At 40.0% G+C, this 13,203-nt stretch overlaps 1 protein-coding gene across 7 annotated transcripts in view; it reads right to left on the reverse strand.

The window, feature by feature from the left end:
* The window catches only part of tbc1d5 (TBC1 domain family, member 5), a 495,410-nt gene that overhangs the window by 157,179 nt on the left and 325,028 nt on the right, over window positions 1–13,203 (reverse strand). For all 7 annotated transcript variants that reach the window (XM_068006107.1, XM_068006096.1, XM_068006070.1 and 4 more), the window contains exons 14-15: window positions 7,524–7,666; window positions 5,235–5,341 (exon numbers count right to left, since the gene is read on the reverse strand). In XM_068006107.1, the coding sequence (XP_067862208.1) occupies window positions 5,235–5,341; window positions 7,524–7,666 (250 nt within the window). The remainder of the gene's footprint in view (window positions 1–5,234; window positions 5,342–7,523; window positions 7,667–13,203) is intronic.

The raw sequence follows: 13,203 nt of genomic DNA on the forward strand, positions 1-13,203 counted from the left end.
CAATACACTGTTTTAAAAAAAATCAATAGGAAACATGTCCTTTAGTCTTCAAAGGATTGAAAAGTATTTTGTTAATTTTTGGCAAATACATAAACCACTATAGTTGCATGTATCAAACTAATATGTAAATATGTCCCTGTAACTAAGTAATGAAGTTGAAACTTTAAAAAAATTAAAAGTGAGACTTATTAATAAGTGTGTCTTATTAGCTAGAAATGTCACACAGATTTAATTCCAGAGTTCACGAATAATGTGGGTTTTAGTTTTGTTCACTTGTTCTCCAACAATAAAAGCTAGTTACTATTCTCATTTTTGCAACGCGATGCATTTGTTATCAACAGTGGTTGCCTAGCTGCATACTAAAAGGCAGCATAACCATAAATCATCAAGGTCAGCTTTCGCTGCTCCACTGCTTCTACTTCAATTATTCTTTTCAGCATAAGTTCTTTCACTGTCATAGCTAAAACAGATTAATTTCTAAAACAAAGTCTGATCTGGTCATTAAACATATTTTTCAGTACTATTTAAAATGTTACTTTTAGTTTAACAATCCCTCAAAATAAACACCAAAGGAACTTAAGTATTAGCGAAGAAAATATAGATCGATTCATGGTGTTTTTTTTGGTAAACCTTGTCTAAATAGTTATAAAACATTTTAACTGCACAGCAACTATTCTAGATACAGTGTTAAGTTCCTTTGCAACTCCTCAGGTAATGAAGCTGTCCGAGCCCGCGTGCAGCAAGACCTGGACGACATCCAGGCTTGGGCTGATAAGTGGCAAGTAACATTCGCACCACACAAATGCCAGGCAATGAGCATCTCCAACAGGAGAAAGTCCCCTTGACAGTCAATGGCATTACCATCACCGAATCCCCCACAATGAACATCCTGGGGATTGCCATTGACCAGAACCTAAACTGGACCAGCCACATAAATACTGTGGCTACAAGAGCAGGTCAGAGGCCGGGTATTCTGTGGCGAGTGACTCACCTCCTGACTCCTCAAAGCCTTTCCACCATCTATAAGGCACACGTCAGGAGTGTGATGGAATGCTCTCCATCACACATTGCCTAGATGAGTGCAGCTCCAACAACACTCAAGAAGCTCAACACCATCCAGGACCAAGCAGCCCGCTTGATTGGCATCCCATCCACCACCCTAAACATTCATTCCCTCCATCACCGGCGCACCGTGGATGTAGTGTGTACCATCTACAAGATGCACTGCAGCAACTCACCAGGGCTTCTTCGACAGCACCTCCCAAACACGTGACCTCTACCACCTAGAAGGACAAGGGTAGCAGGCACATGGGAACGCCACCACCTGCACGTTCCCCTCCAAGTCACACATCATCCTGACTTGAAAATATATCGCCGTTCCTTCATCGCCGCTGGGTCAAAATCCTGGAACTCCCTGCCTAACAGCACTGTGGGAGAACCTTCACCACACGGACTGCAGCAGTTCAAGAAGGCGATTCACCACCACCTTCTCAAGGGCAATTAGGGATGGGCAATAAATGCTGGCCTTGCCAGCGACGCCCACATCCCATGAATGAATTAAAAAAAATGTTTTGATAAACTACTTTACAGGACAAAAGCAATTAATCAAATTAAGTCAGTTTGTATGTGACAAGCACAATAATGACCTAATTCTACTTGTATGGCTTTGTGTTAGAATAGTAATTAAGATATAAAATCATATTTAACGCAAACAAATTTGTAGATTTAAAGAGAAAGAAAATGTAAAGATTTATTTTTGTTCAAAGTACTTCTCGATATGTATGTAAAGCGGATCCTTAGCCATAGACCTTGGGAAACCATGTTATTGGCAAAGAATGAAATATAGCCAGCATGTTTCCCCTAGGATCGTGCGGTTCTGGATCTGCTCCTGGGTTGATCCAAAGTTACAGCCTCAGTTAACACAAATGGATCCATTCAGGGATACAGAAATGTCCTGTCTTTGTCAGCGACGTCACCAGAATAACTTGGAAGGATGAAGTACAACATGGCACTCCAACTTTAGGGCAGAAAATTGAAGTATTTTTATAAAGTAATAATTTTATGATAAATTACTTTATTCATGACAAAGAACTTGCAAAAACATGTGGAAAATACTTCAAATAAAATGGGTTACTATAGACCAGTTAGCTTAATGTCGATTGTAGGAAAGATAATGGAATCTTTACTCAAAGATGTAATAGAAAAGCATCTAGAAAACAAAAATATAATAAAGAGTAGTCAGCACAGATTTCAGAAGGGAAAGTCATGCTTGACCAACCTTACTGAATTCTTTGAAGAAGTAACAGAAAGAGTAGACAAGGGTAATGCAGTAGATGTAATATATTTGGATTTTCAAAAGACCTTCGATAAGGTACCGCATTGTAGACTCATAACTAAGGTCAGAGCATGTGGAGTCAAGGGACAAGAAGCGGAATGGATAACAAGCTGGCTACAAAACAGAAAACAGATAGCAGGGCTTATGGATAGCTACTCAGAGTGGCAAAAGGTGGAAAGTGGTGTTCCACAGGGATCGGTGCTGGGACCACTGTTGTTCACAATTTACTTTAATGATTTGGACTCGGGAATCGGAAGAACAATTTCAAAATTTGCGGATGACATCAAATTGGAGTAGTAGTTAATACAAAGGAAGAATCCGTCAAAATGCAAGAGGACATTAATAAACTTGGAAAATGGGCATGAAATTGGCAAATGAATTTCAATAAGACAAGTGTGAGGTGGTGCATTTTGGTAGGAAGAATAAGGAGGCCACAAGAGTCTAAATGCGGTAGAGGAGCAAAGGGATCTTGAGGTACAGGCACCCAAATTCACTAAAAAGTAGTGATGCAGGTTAATACAGCCATAAAATGGGCAAACCAAGCACTGGGGTTAATTTCTAGAGGGATTGCATTGAAAAGCCGAGAAGTTATATTGAACTTGTATAGGACCTTGGTTAGACCATACTTGGAGTACTGTGCACAGATTTGGTCTCCAAATTATTGAAAGGATATAGAGGCATTGGAGAAGGTGCAAAAAAGATTCACAAGGATGATACCAGAACTGAGAGGAAAGGCTGAATAGGCTGGGGATCTTTTCTTTAGAAAATAGAAGGCCAAGGGGTGACCTGATAGAGATCTTTAAGATAACAAAAGGGTTTGATAGGGTAGATGTAAAGAAAATTTTTCGACTTGTGGGGGAGTCCAAAACTAGAGGTCATAAATATAAGATAGTCACTAATAAATCTAATAGGGAATTCAGGAGAAACTTCTTTACCTAAAGAGTACCAGAAGGAGTAGTTGAGGCATATATCATAAATGCATTTAAGGCGAAGCTAGATAAGCAGATGAGGGAGAAAGAAATAGGAGGGTATGCTGATAGGGTTAGATGAAGAGGGATGGGAGGAGGCTTGTACGGAGCATAAACGCCGCCATAGGCACAGGCCGAATGGCCTGTTTCTGTGCTGCAGACTTAGTGTAACTCGATGCAAGACTTCTCTTCCCCTTTAAGATAATATTCCTGAATATATTTCTCCCACAACATCCCCCCTCATCCCTTTTACATGGGATTTCTAAGTTATTTAGGTGCTTGTTCTAACTTGTCAGTTAATTTTAGTGTTTTCTAAAATTACTTTATATAAAAAAATGTATTTCCCCCTGTCAGTTTAATTGTTATTGAACAACACACATGGCCCTAGGTGATTCACAGACAATTCACTCTGGCCTCTGCTGCTACTAAGCCAATCATCACGAGACACCAAAAAAGGACCAGGTTAAATTTGTGCACTCATTTGTTTTTACTCCTCATGGGAGCAATCTCTCAATCTCTGCTTTGGGTTTGCCCTTGATACTAGAGGCAAGAGTGGGAACTTGCTACATGGGGTATCACTCTATAGCACATTGTATTCCAGCACACTGTATTCCAGCACACTGTCCTTTATTCTTTATTGAGGAGTTGAAGGAAATCCTTCTGTCAACAACACTTGATGATAAAGAGAACTTGCATCTTATATAGCGTCTTTCATGACCTCAGGACATCCAAAGTACTTTACAGTCAATAAAGTACTTTTGAAGTGTAATCACTGTTGTAATGTAATGTAGCCAATTAGAGTACAGCAAGGTCCCATTAGCAGCAATGAGATAAATGATCAGATAATCTGTTTTAGTGATGTTGGCTGAGGATCAGCCTAAAATTATGTGCTAAAGTCTCTGTAGTGGGTCTGAAATCCATGACTTCTGACTTAGAGGCAACATTGCTACCACTGATCCAAGGCTGACACCTTGATGTCACAGAACAGGCCGAAAGGCAAACGAATGGTCATCTAGAAGCATACAAACAATTATGGATATTTCCCAAGAGAAAATTGCTTCCATTTACTGATGCAATGTCTTTTTATTTTAAGAGCTGTGTTGTTTAGGTTATACATTTATTATACTTTTGGACTGAAATACATGATTGGCTGAAAATTATACATGAGAAAATGTTTTGACTCCTAGCAAATAACTGATGACAGTCGGCAATAATCTTCAGTGAACAGACCAGAAAGCACAGGCTATTAACCATTCAAAATGGGTGAAAACATTTCCCATTTGAAAAATAAATTTAACTCATGGGTATAATAAAACAAATATTGACTGCACTTCTGAGGCTATAATTGATGAATTATTACCCCTCTGGTTACAGATGTGCCCTCAAATGTACAATAATTCACAACATTTTTTTCCTTTTATAAGCTGGCACACTACCATTGTTGAACCAGCAAACCATAGTGGTGATACCACAACAATGTTCTTATTATTCACTATAGTAAATGTGTTGGTACCAGATTTTACCAATCTTCATAGAATGTACTACAAACATATGTATTACGCATGCTTTCAAATATATTTTCCCATGTTTAACATATTGCTGTTTACTATTGAGATGCATCATTTAATTTTTTAAAATTGTTTCTGAAATATTCAAGCACGTCATTCTGCTCTGTAGCTGCATTTGTCCTGTAATTTTAAATCTTAAAATAATTGCAAACCCCATATTTGGAACTTATGGAATCAAGAATTTTGCATGTTAATTGAAATCAACTTATTTCATAGGTAATAAACAGTCCTTAAAGTCACATCATTTATCATTTTAGATTAGGTCTCTGTACACCTGAATCTAAGAGAGGATCGATGAGTAGTGCAATTCTAAAAGTACTTTTTATTAATATATGAATGGTACCTCAAAGAATGGTATATTACCTTTGGATCTCGTAAGAAGAGTGCTTTCTGGATTAAGGAATGTACATCTTCTACAGAAGGGTAATGGAGAAGCAATCCGAGACAGGTCTGATAGTTACTGGCAATTACTGAGGAAGATGAAACATACAAAACAGTATGAGTGTTTCATTTAAAAAAAAAAATATATATATATATACACACACACGTATGCACATCTTTAATAACTACGGCAGATGGAAAAACTAGGAATTAAAAAGAGTACTATTCCTGAAGGCATTTATCCAACTGTTTTGTTTGGGCAGGGAAACAGCCAGACTGCATCATTTTCATTGCACAAATGTCACACACAAATGACAGAATAATGTGCTCATGAAGAAATGTTTGCTAACCAGCTTTGCTTAAAGGTAGTGCCACTTTAAATAATAACTAGAGATAAATTGGTGTAATACAAAATATTAACCCCATAGCATCATATTCTTTTGCCCATAATCTTTGGATCCTTCAACATATTTCTTTTAGGTGTTCTGTGAATTATCTGACAACATTTCAGCAGTGAAACATTAAAAGCAGTTTAAAAAAAGAGAAATAAAAACACCCCAGGTGATAATACGCATTCTATCCTCTTAACTGATTGTAGTTGTATGCTAGTAGTTATTGCAGACCTTGATATTTAAAGATTATGAGCAAAAAAATCATAAGTGATTGAAACAAATAATTATATTATATGGTGAGAACCACTTCATCATCTTCATTTCCTTTTTGATCCGACAGCTTGTAATTTCATACATCTGGTTTCATTTGCGAAGCACTCACTTATCGTGCTCACTCTTCCATAATACTTTTGTTCTCTTGTGACCATTTACTGTACTTTTTGTGAAAGTCATTAAAGCACAAAACACATGGCACATTAATAATGCAAGTTAGTGCTATCTGAACAGCAAACTACATAGTACTGCATCTTTACAAAACTTAAATGATTATATAGTTTACTTATGATTTTGACATTTTAAAGCAACATTAATAAAACAGCAATTTAATCTGTCAGGACTATGTTTTGATATTTAATCTACTAAACATCTGGATTCCTTGTAAATATAAAAATCGCCTCAAGTAATATAACTAAAGCAGCAAGATATCGATTTTTATTAAGGTCTGCGTTTCATCTTATTCACTAAGAATCTGTATAATGCAGACAAAAGCTTTGTTTTGTTAATAGTGGGACTTGCAGGGGACTAAATCATTTGTATCAAATTAGAATGATGTTTTAGTCACAAGGTGGCAGTCTTTCACGTACCAATGTATGTGTGTTTTCCTATGTCTATTTGTCTTACTGTTACAAATTCGGATCTATAATAGCTACTTTCTTGGGTTCAGTGGCATCGGTTGCTTCTGAAAGTGGTCTGAGCATCTTATTTTTATACATATTTACTTGTATGATAGCATAACCTAGGGTTTAACAAAAGTATCCCCTTATGACCAGAAATGAATGTCTTTTGCATGTGCCCCTCCAACCTTTTTGAAGCTGGACCAAGAAAACATTGGATAAGACTAGGCCTGATATGAGTCAATAAGCTGCTTTATTTAACAGTGATGTGAACATACAGAACAGCAGATAGGATCGTACTCACTTAATTCAATCTGCAGAACTTATCTTTGCATAATAGTACAAAATAAAGAACATGCTTCCCCCACATCAGTGGGTCATCTTACTTGACTTAAACATAATGACTTCTAATAGTCTTCTAGCATTTCTAACCTCATAGACTTGGCCTTCTGTTTTAAAAACCTCACTGCCTTTGCAGCCTTAGCTGGATGTGCCTGACTGTTTTTTTTAATCTCCGTCTGTTCACGGCCAAAAAAGAAGGCGTGCCAGACACCCGCTGCCAAGCACCCGGAACCAAAGTCTTCCCAACAGGCGTGAGGTGTTTACTGATTACAGAGATAACCTAACAAACTACTATTGTTCAGTCTTTGGGGAAAACAACACCATTAGCATATTAACAACCATCTCAGTGTCTTTTTAAACACAAATTTTCTGTGAATACACTATGCTTTGAAGTGCAGCACTTAAAAAATAACTAATTTTTTCCACAATTCTATTCTGTGGAAAAATAGTCAAAAAACCCAAAACTTGACAACTTATATTATTGATAAAATGCAGTATCATTGTGAATTTATTATACCATAGGTACACTAAGACTTTTTATAAAGTACCTTAATGCTTATCTTAAAAAGTAACATTAGAATGAGTATTGCAAAAAGCATTGGAGTTGAGCTATAAAAATCTTATATATATATGCATATACTTACAAACATCCCTTATGTATGATAGCATTGCTACAAAAATATAGTCAACTAAATCCAGGGTGACACTGTCAGCAAATAATGTATCCCAGATCACCAAGAGGTCCTGAAGAGGAAATTCTCGTCCGAACAAAAGTCTGACCCAACGTCTGCAAGAGTGAAACAGGCATAAAATGCAATAGTACTAACAAAAGGTTTAATTGAAACATACCTACAACTAGTTATGCAATGAAATCTATTCACACTGTGTTGCAATGCACATTGAATCTAAGGTCATGAAAGAATGGGTCTTCAACAATTACCTTTAGTAAAATTCATGACTGTTATGTAGTAGCTTTGAATAGTCACTAAAAGAACTTTGATTTGATTTTGTAATGGGAAGCAAAGACTGTCAACTGGATAATAGAATTTCGGATTTAAATGATCTGCTCCTCAGTATGACTTACTGAAAATAGATTAGCAGTGTCCATGAGCTGAAGGTTCAAAGGTGAATCTTTTGTTGTGATTTCCATCAAGGTTTACAACATGACTTGAACATACCATTTGTCCTAATTTTTTTCCCTCATTTCCAAAATGTTCTAGTTACAATGTTCAAACTAAGAGAAATATACTCCTTTGATAAATGCCTACCATGCCCTAACCATTGGTATAAGTCATGCAAATGGGGCAGGGGAATATGAAGGGGAGGGGGGAGGGGGGAGAAGAAAAAATTAGCCTGTTCTTTAAGGATATTTTTGGTATCTCTTTAGACTCTTAGAATTGACTAAGAGAAAATGATATCACTTTGATTTGGACTGCCTGAATTTTTACAATTTTAGGAACATAGGAATTGCTAGATGAAAAAAGACTAAGGTCCATCTAGTTCGCCTTCTACCATGCTGGTAATCGGATGATACAACAATAATGCAGTTGTTGACTAATCATAGCAATCATTCTCTATCAATTAGTCTACAACAGACCCAGATATGAGGCAAAAAAACCCCAGTGGTGGGGAGACTTGGGAACCATAGGTCCAAAGTCACCTATTACTCCCAAGCACGCCGCACTTACCACGTTATGTCTCAAATTACTCATATACTGTATCCCAAAATGTTATTTTCTGAAAGAAATCTATCTAATTTGTATTTGAATTAATCAATAATAACTCCTTCCACTGTCTCTCTAGGGAGCGATTGACCACTCACTCACTGAAGTACTGTTTCCACAGATTCATTTTGAATTTTACCCCTCTCCAAGCACAGGCCGTATCCTCTGGTTCTAATCTATGAATGCAGGCCATTCCAAGTCACTATATTATCAATCTGTTCTTGGACAAGGTGAAATAGCTTTGTAATCACATCATTCCGGAGCAAAATATTATCTAGTGACCCTTTATGAATTCTGCACAAAAGGCAACCAAGTTGGTCAGCTGATCTTTGAGATCGTTTTCAGAATTTAAATAACCCCATCTCTGTTTTCCCACAGTGCTCAACCTCAGTAAAGCCACTAACACAACAAACATATCTTTTCTAACAACTCTAATTTTCTTATGAATCACTATTGTTTCAATCAGTTATGAGTAAATTGATGTATATACCTCAAAAACATCTCAAGCACATCTGCTCAGAGGAAAGTCAGCATGTCATTATGTAAATTTTAACCGTCCACAAAGATTTGTGTTTAGTCTCGTTCAAACCCAGAACTTTTCAATAATCTAAAAATTCAAGGTTAGCCTGCTTAGCTCATTTTATGCCCTCATAATCCACAAAAACGTCAGTAATTATTTTATTCCTAAATTATTAAGAATTTACAACATAGTGACTTGGAGTGGCCTGCATTCAGATTACACACAGCAGTGAAACTGACAAAAATCTCGAAACTCGAAAAGGAACACCACAGCTTAAAATAATTGAAGATTAAAGTTTATTTAAGAAGTTACGCTTTCATTCACTGAGTGCCTGATTCGCCACTGTGCTCGCTGCAGCATATTCTAATTAGAAAATCAGCAAAATTTGGAGCAAGTTAGCAATGGCGAGATCAACTTTAGACGGTGAGATTTACAGTGTATGGCGCCAATCTCGCCGTTGCAGGAAATTCTGGGCCAACATGTCAATAATCTAATCCATGCCAGGTCAGAAAAAGAATAGAGAGGTAGGCTGAACACGAGGTTTGTACATGGAGGTTAAATTTGTTTTAAAGAACGGAGTTCATTACTACAGTTGGTAATCCATTATTCCTTAATTGCTCAACATCAACAAATAGGAATGCAATAATGTAACACAGAAATTGTTCATAAAATTCTGAAGAATGCTTTGCTCATATCAGCCCAAGCAGTGCAGCACTAAAGTGTTAGCTCTCTGGGTTTTCAGATCAAGATAACACGTGCTTAAATCATGCAAACAGCTTTACATAGTGGCCACTGCAAAAGCATGGAAACGGTGAACTGCCTGTTCGTCCCTAGCTGATGGCCATGATGATGTTCTGGGGGTGGGGTTTAGAATCTGGCAGCCCATAAGGGGAGTCGATCTGGCAGTACACTATTACACAAGAGGTAAGTCCAAAGTTTGGGAGGATTTTTAGGGAGGTGTAGGAATAATGATAATGCTGATCCGGCTGCCAAAAAATTCTCCCCAAATCATTCCTTTAACTTTTTCCTCAAGGCCTCCAGCGATCCCTTTAAGGGGTGCTGGTTTCACCACTTACCACTCAGGGGCAGTGGGCAATACCTACACTTTGAGGATGCATTGTGTTGAAACACTAAAATAGCATTGGGATCCTATCTATGTCATAGGACCTCAATTTGCATGGCCTAATGAGGCTTCCGTCTGTTTCCAGCAGGAGCTTTGGCACCTATTTCAAGGTTTGAAATTGGTACCAGGTTGGCCTCGGGTGGGAAGGTGGTGGGAAATATTTGTTATGATTTTGGTCTCCCTATTCTTCCATTCGTGTTGGAAAACGAGGCAGCAGAGACACCAAAAATTGCCCCATTTTCTTTGGGCTTTGAAAGCTTGTCGCTTGATTGTGAGAATGCGTGAGAAGATTCAACTTCAAAGGCTACATGATGTGGAGATGCCGGTGATGGACTGGGGTGGACAAATGTAAGGAGTCTTACAACACCAGGTTATAGTCCAACAGCTTTATTTGAAATCACAAGCTTTCGGAGCTTTCCTCCTTCGTCAGGTGAGTGTAGGATTCCATAAAGGTACACCATATATAGTCAGAGAACAATGCCTGGTGATTACAGATAATCTTTCCAACTGCCCGTTATCACACCTCGGCAGAGATATAATCAAAGCAATCAAAGGAGTGGAATGGTGTTCAGAGAAACATTACATACAAGACTACTGAATACACAAACGGTCAGAACACAAAGAGAGAGAGAGAGAGAGAGAGAGACCCAAAAGGCAGAGAAAGAGAGAGAATGACCCATTGTATTAAAAACAGATAACCTTTTTTCGCTGGTGGGGTGACATGCACCCAAGATCCTGGTTGAGGCCGTCCTCATGGGTGCGGAACTTGGCTATCAATTTCTGCTCGACGATTTTGCGTTGTCATGTGTCTCGAAGGCCACCTTGGAGAATGCTTACCCGAAGATCGGAGGCTGAATGTCCCTGACAGCTGAAGTGTTCCCCGACTGGGAGGGAACCCTCCTGTCTGGCGATTGTTGCGCGGTGTCCGTTCATCCGTTGTCGCAGTGTCTGCATGGTCTCGCCAATGTACCATGCTCTGGGGCATCCTTTCCTGCAACGTATGAGGTAGACAACGTTGGCCGAGTCACAGGAGTATGAACCATGTACCTGGTGGGTGGTGTCCTCTCGTGTGACGGTGGTATCTGTGTCGATGATCTGGCATGTCTTGCAGAGGTTGCTGTGGCAGGGTTGTGTGGTGTCGTGGACGCTGTTCTCCTGAAAGCTGGGTAATTTGCTGCGAACGATGGTCTGTTTGAGGTTAGGTGGCTGTTTAAAGGCGAGTAGTGGAGGTGTGGGGATGGCCTTAGCGAGGTGTTCGTCGTCATTGATGACATGTTGAAGGGTGCGGAGAACATGGCGTAGTTTCTCCGCTCCAGGGAAGTACTGGATGATGAAGGGTACTCTATTGGTTGTGTCCCGTGTTTGTCTTCTGAGGAGGTCTATGCGATTTTTCGCTGTGGCCCGTCGGAACTGTCGATCGACGAGTCGAGCGTCATATCCCGTTCTTACGAGGGCGTCTTTCAGCATCTGTAGGTGTCCATCGCGTTCCTCCTCGTCTGAGCAGACCCTGTGTATTCGCAGGGCCTGTCCATAGGGGATGGCCTCTTTGACGTGGTTAGGGTGGAAGCTGGAAAAGTGGAGCATTGTGAGGTTGTCCGTGGGCTTGCGGTAGAGTGAGGAGCTGAGGTGCCCGTCTTTGATGGAGATTCGTGTGTCCAAGAATGAAACCGATTCTGAGGAGTAGTCCATGGTGAGTTTGGTGGTGGGATGGAACTTGTTGATGTTATCGTGTAGTCTCTTCAGTGATTCTTCGCCGTGGGTCCATAGGAAGAAAATTTCGTCGATGTATCTGGCGTATAGTGTTGGTTGGAGGTCCTGTGCAGTGAAGAAGTCGTGCTCGAACTTGTGCATGAAAATGTTGGCGTATTTGGGTGCGAATTTGGTCCCCATGGCTGTTCCGTGTGATTGGGTAAAGAACTGGTTATCGAAGGTGAAGACATTGTGATCCAGGATGAAGCGGATGAGTTGTAGGATGGCGTCTGGAGATTGGCTGTTGTTGGTGTTGAGTACTGAGGCTGTTGCAGCGATGCCGTCATCGTGGGGGATACTTGTGTAGAGTGCCGAGACGTCCATCGTGGTGAGAAGTGTTCCTGGTTCAACTGGTCCGTGGGTGCTGAGTTTTTGTAGGAAGTCTGTAGTGTCGCGACAGAAGCTGGGGGTTCCCTGTACGATGGGGTTCAGGATGCCCTCGACGTATCCAGAGAGCTTCTCACACAGGGTTCCGTTGCCTGATACGATGGGACGTCCGGGTGTGTTGGCTTTGTGTATCTTTGGGAGGCAGTAGAAGTCTCCCACGCGGGGAGTACGTGGGATGAGAGTGCGTAGGATGCTTTGAAGGTCTGGATCGAAGGTCTTGATCAGTTTGTTGAGCTGGTGGGTGTGTTCTTTGGTCGGATCTGCGGGTAACCGTCTGTAGTGTTCCTGGTTGTCCAGTTGTCGGTATGCTTCTTTGCAATAGTCCGTTCTGTTCTGTATGACGATGGCTCCTCCTTTGTCCGCTGGTTTGATGACGATGTTGCGGTTGGTCTTGAGAGCGTCGATGGCATTGCATTGTGCTCGGGTGACATTCTGGACTGTCTTGTGAGTGCGGCTGATGAATCTGGCATTGACGCATCTCCTGACAGCTTGAGCATGCATGTCAAGCTTAGAGCAGCGACCCTCCGGAGGAGTCCAAATTGATTTGTTTTGTGCGGTGTACCACAAAAGCACATGCTGCCTTCGATCCAGTGTTGCCATTAGGCTTATTCAGCATTTGGTACAATACACCATAGGAAAAATCTCAATTTCACCGATATGCTTTGTTGTGGTACTCTTATTCATTCCCTCAATTTGCTCCCCCATAACCAGTGACTGACCTGTATCCATGAACATTTTATTGCTCAAGATGCTTTCTCCAAACACAACTGACATTTGAAAAGACAAAGTGTATAATTTTATTGCTGACAGTTCTCACACTG

This window comes from Heptranchias perlo, chromosome 2, assembly GCF_035084215.1.
Source record: "Heptranchias perlo isolate sHepPer1 chromosome 2, sHepPer1.hap1, whole genome shotgun sequence".
Taxonomy (NCBI): Eukaryota; Metazoa; Chordata; class Chondrichthyes; order Hexanchiformes; family Hexanchidae; genus Heptranchias; species Heptranchias perlo.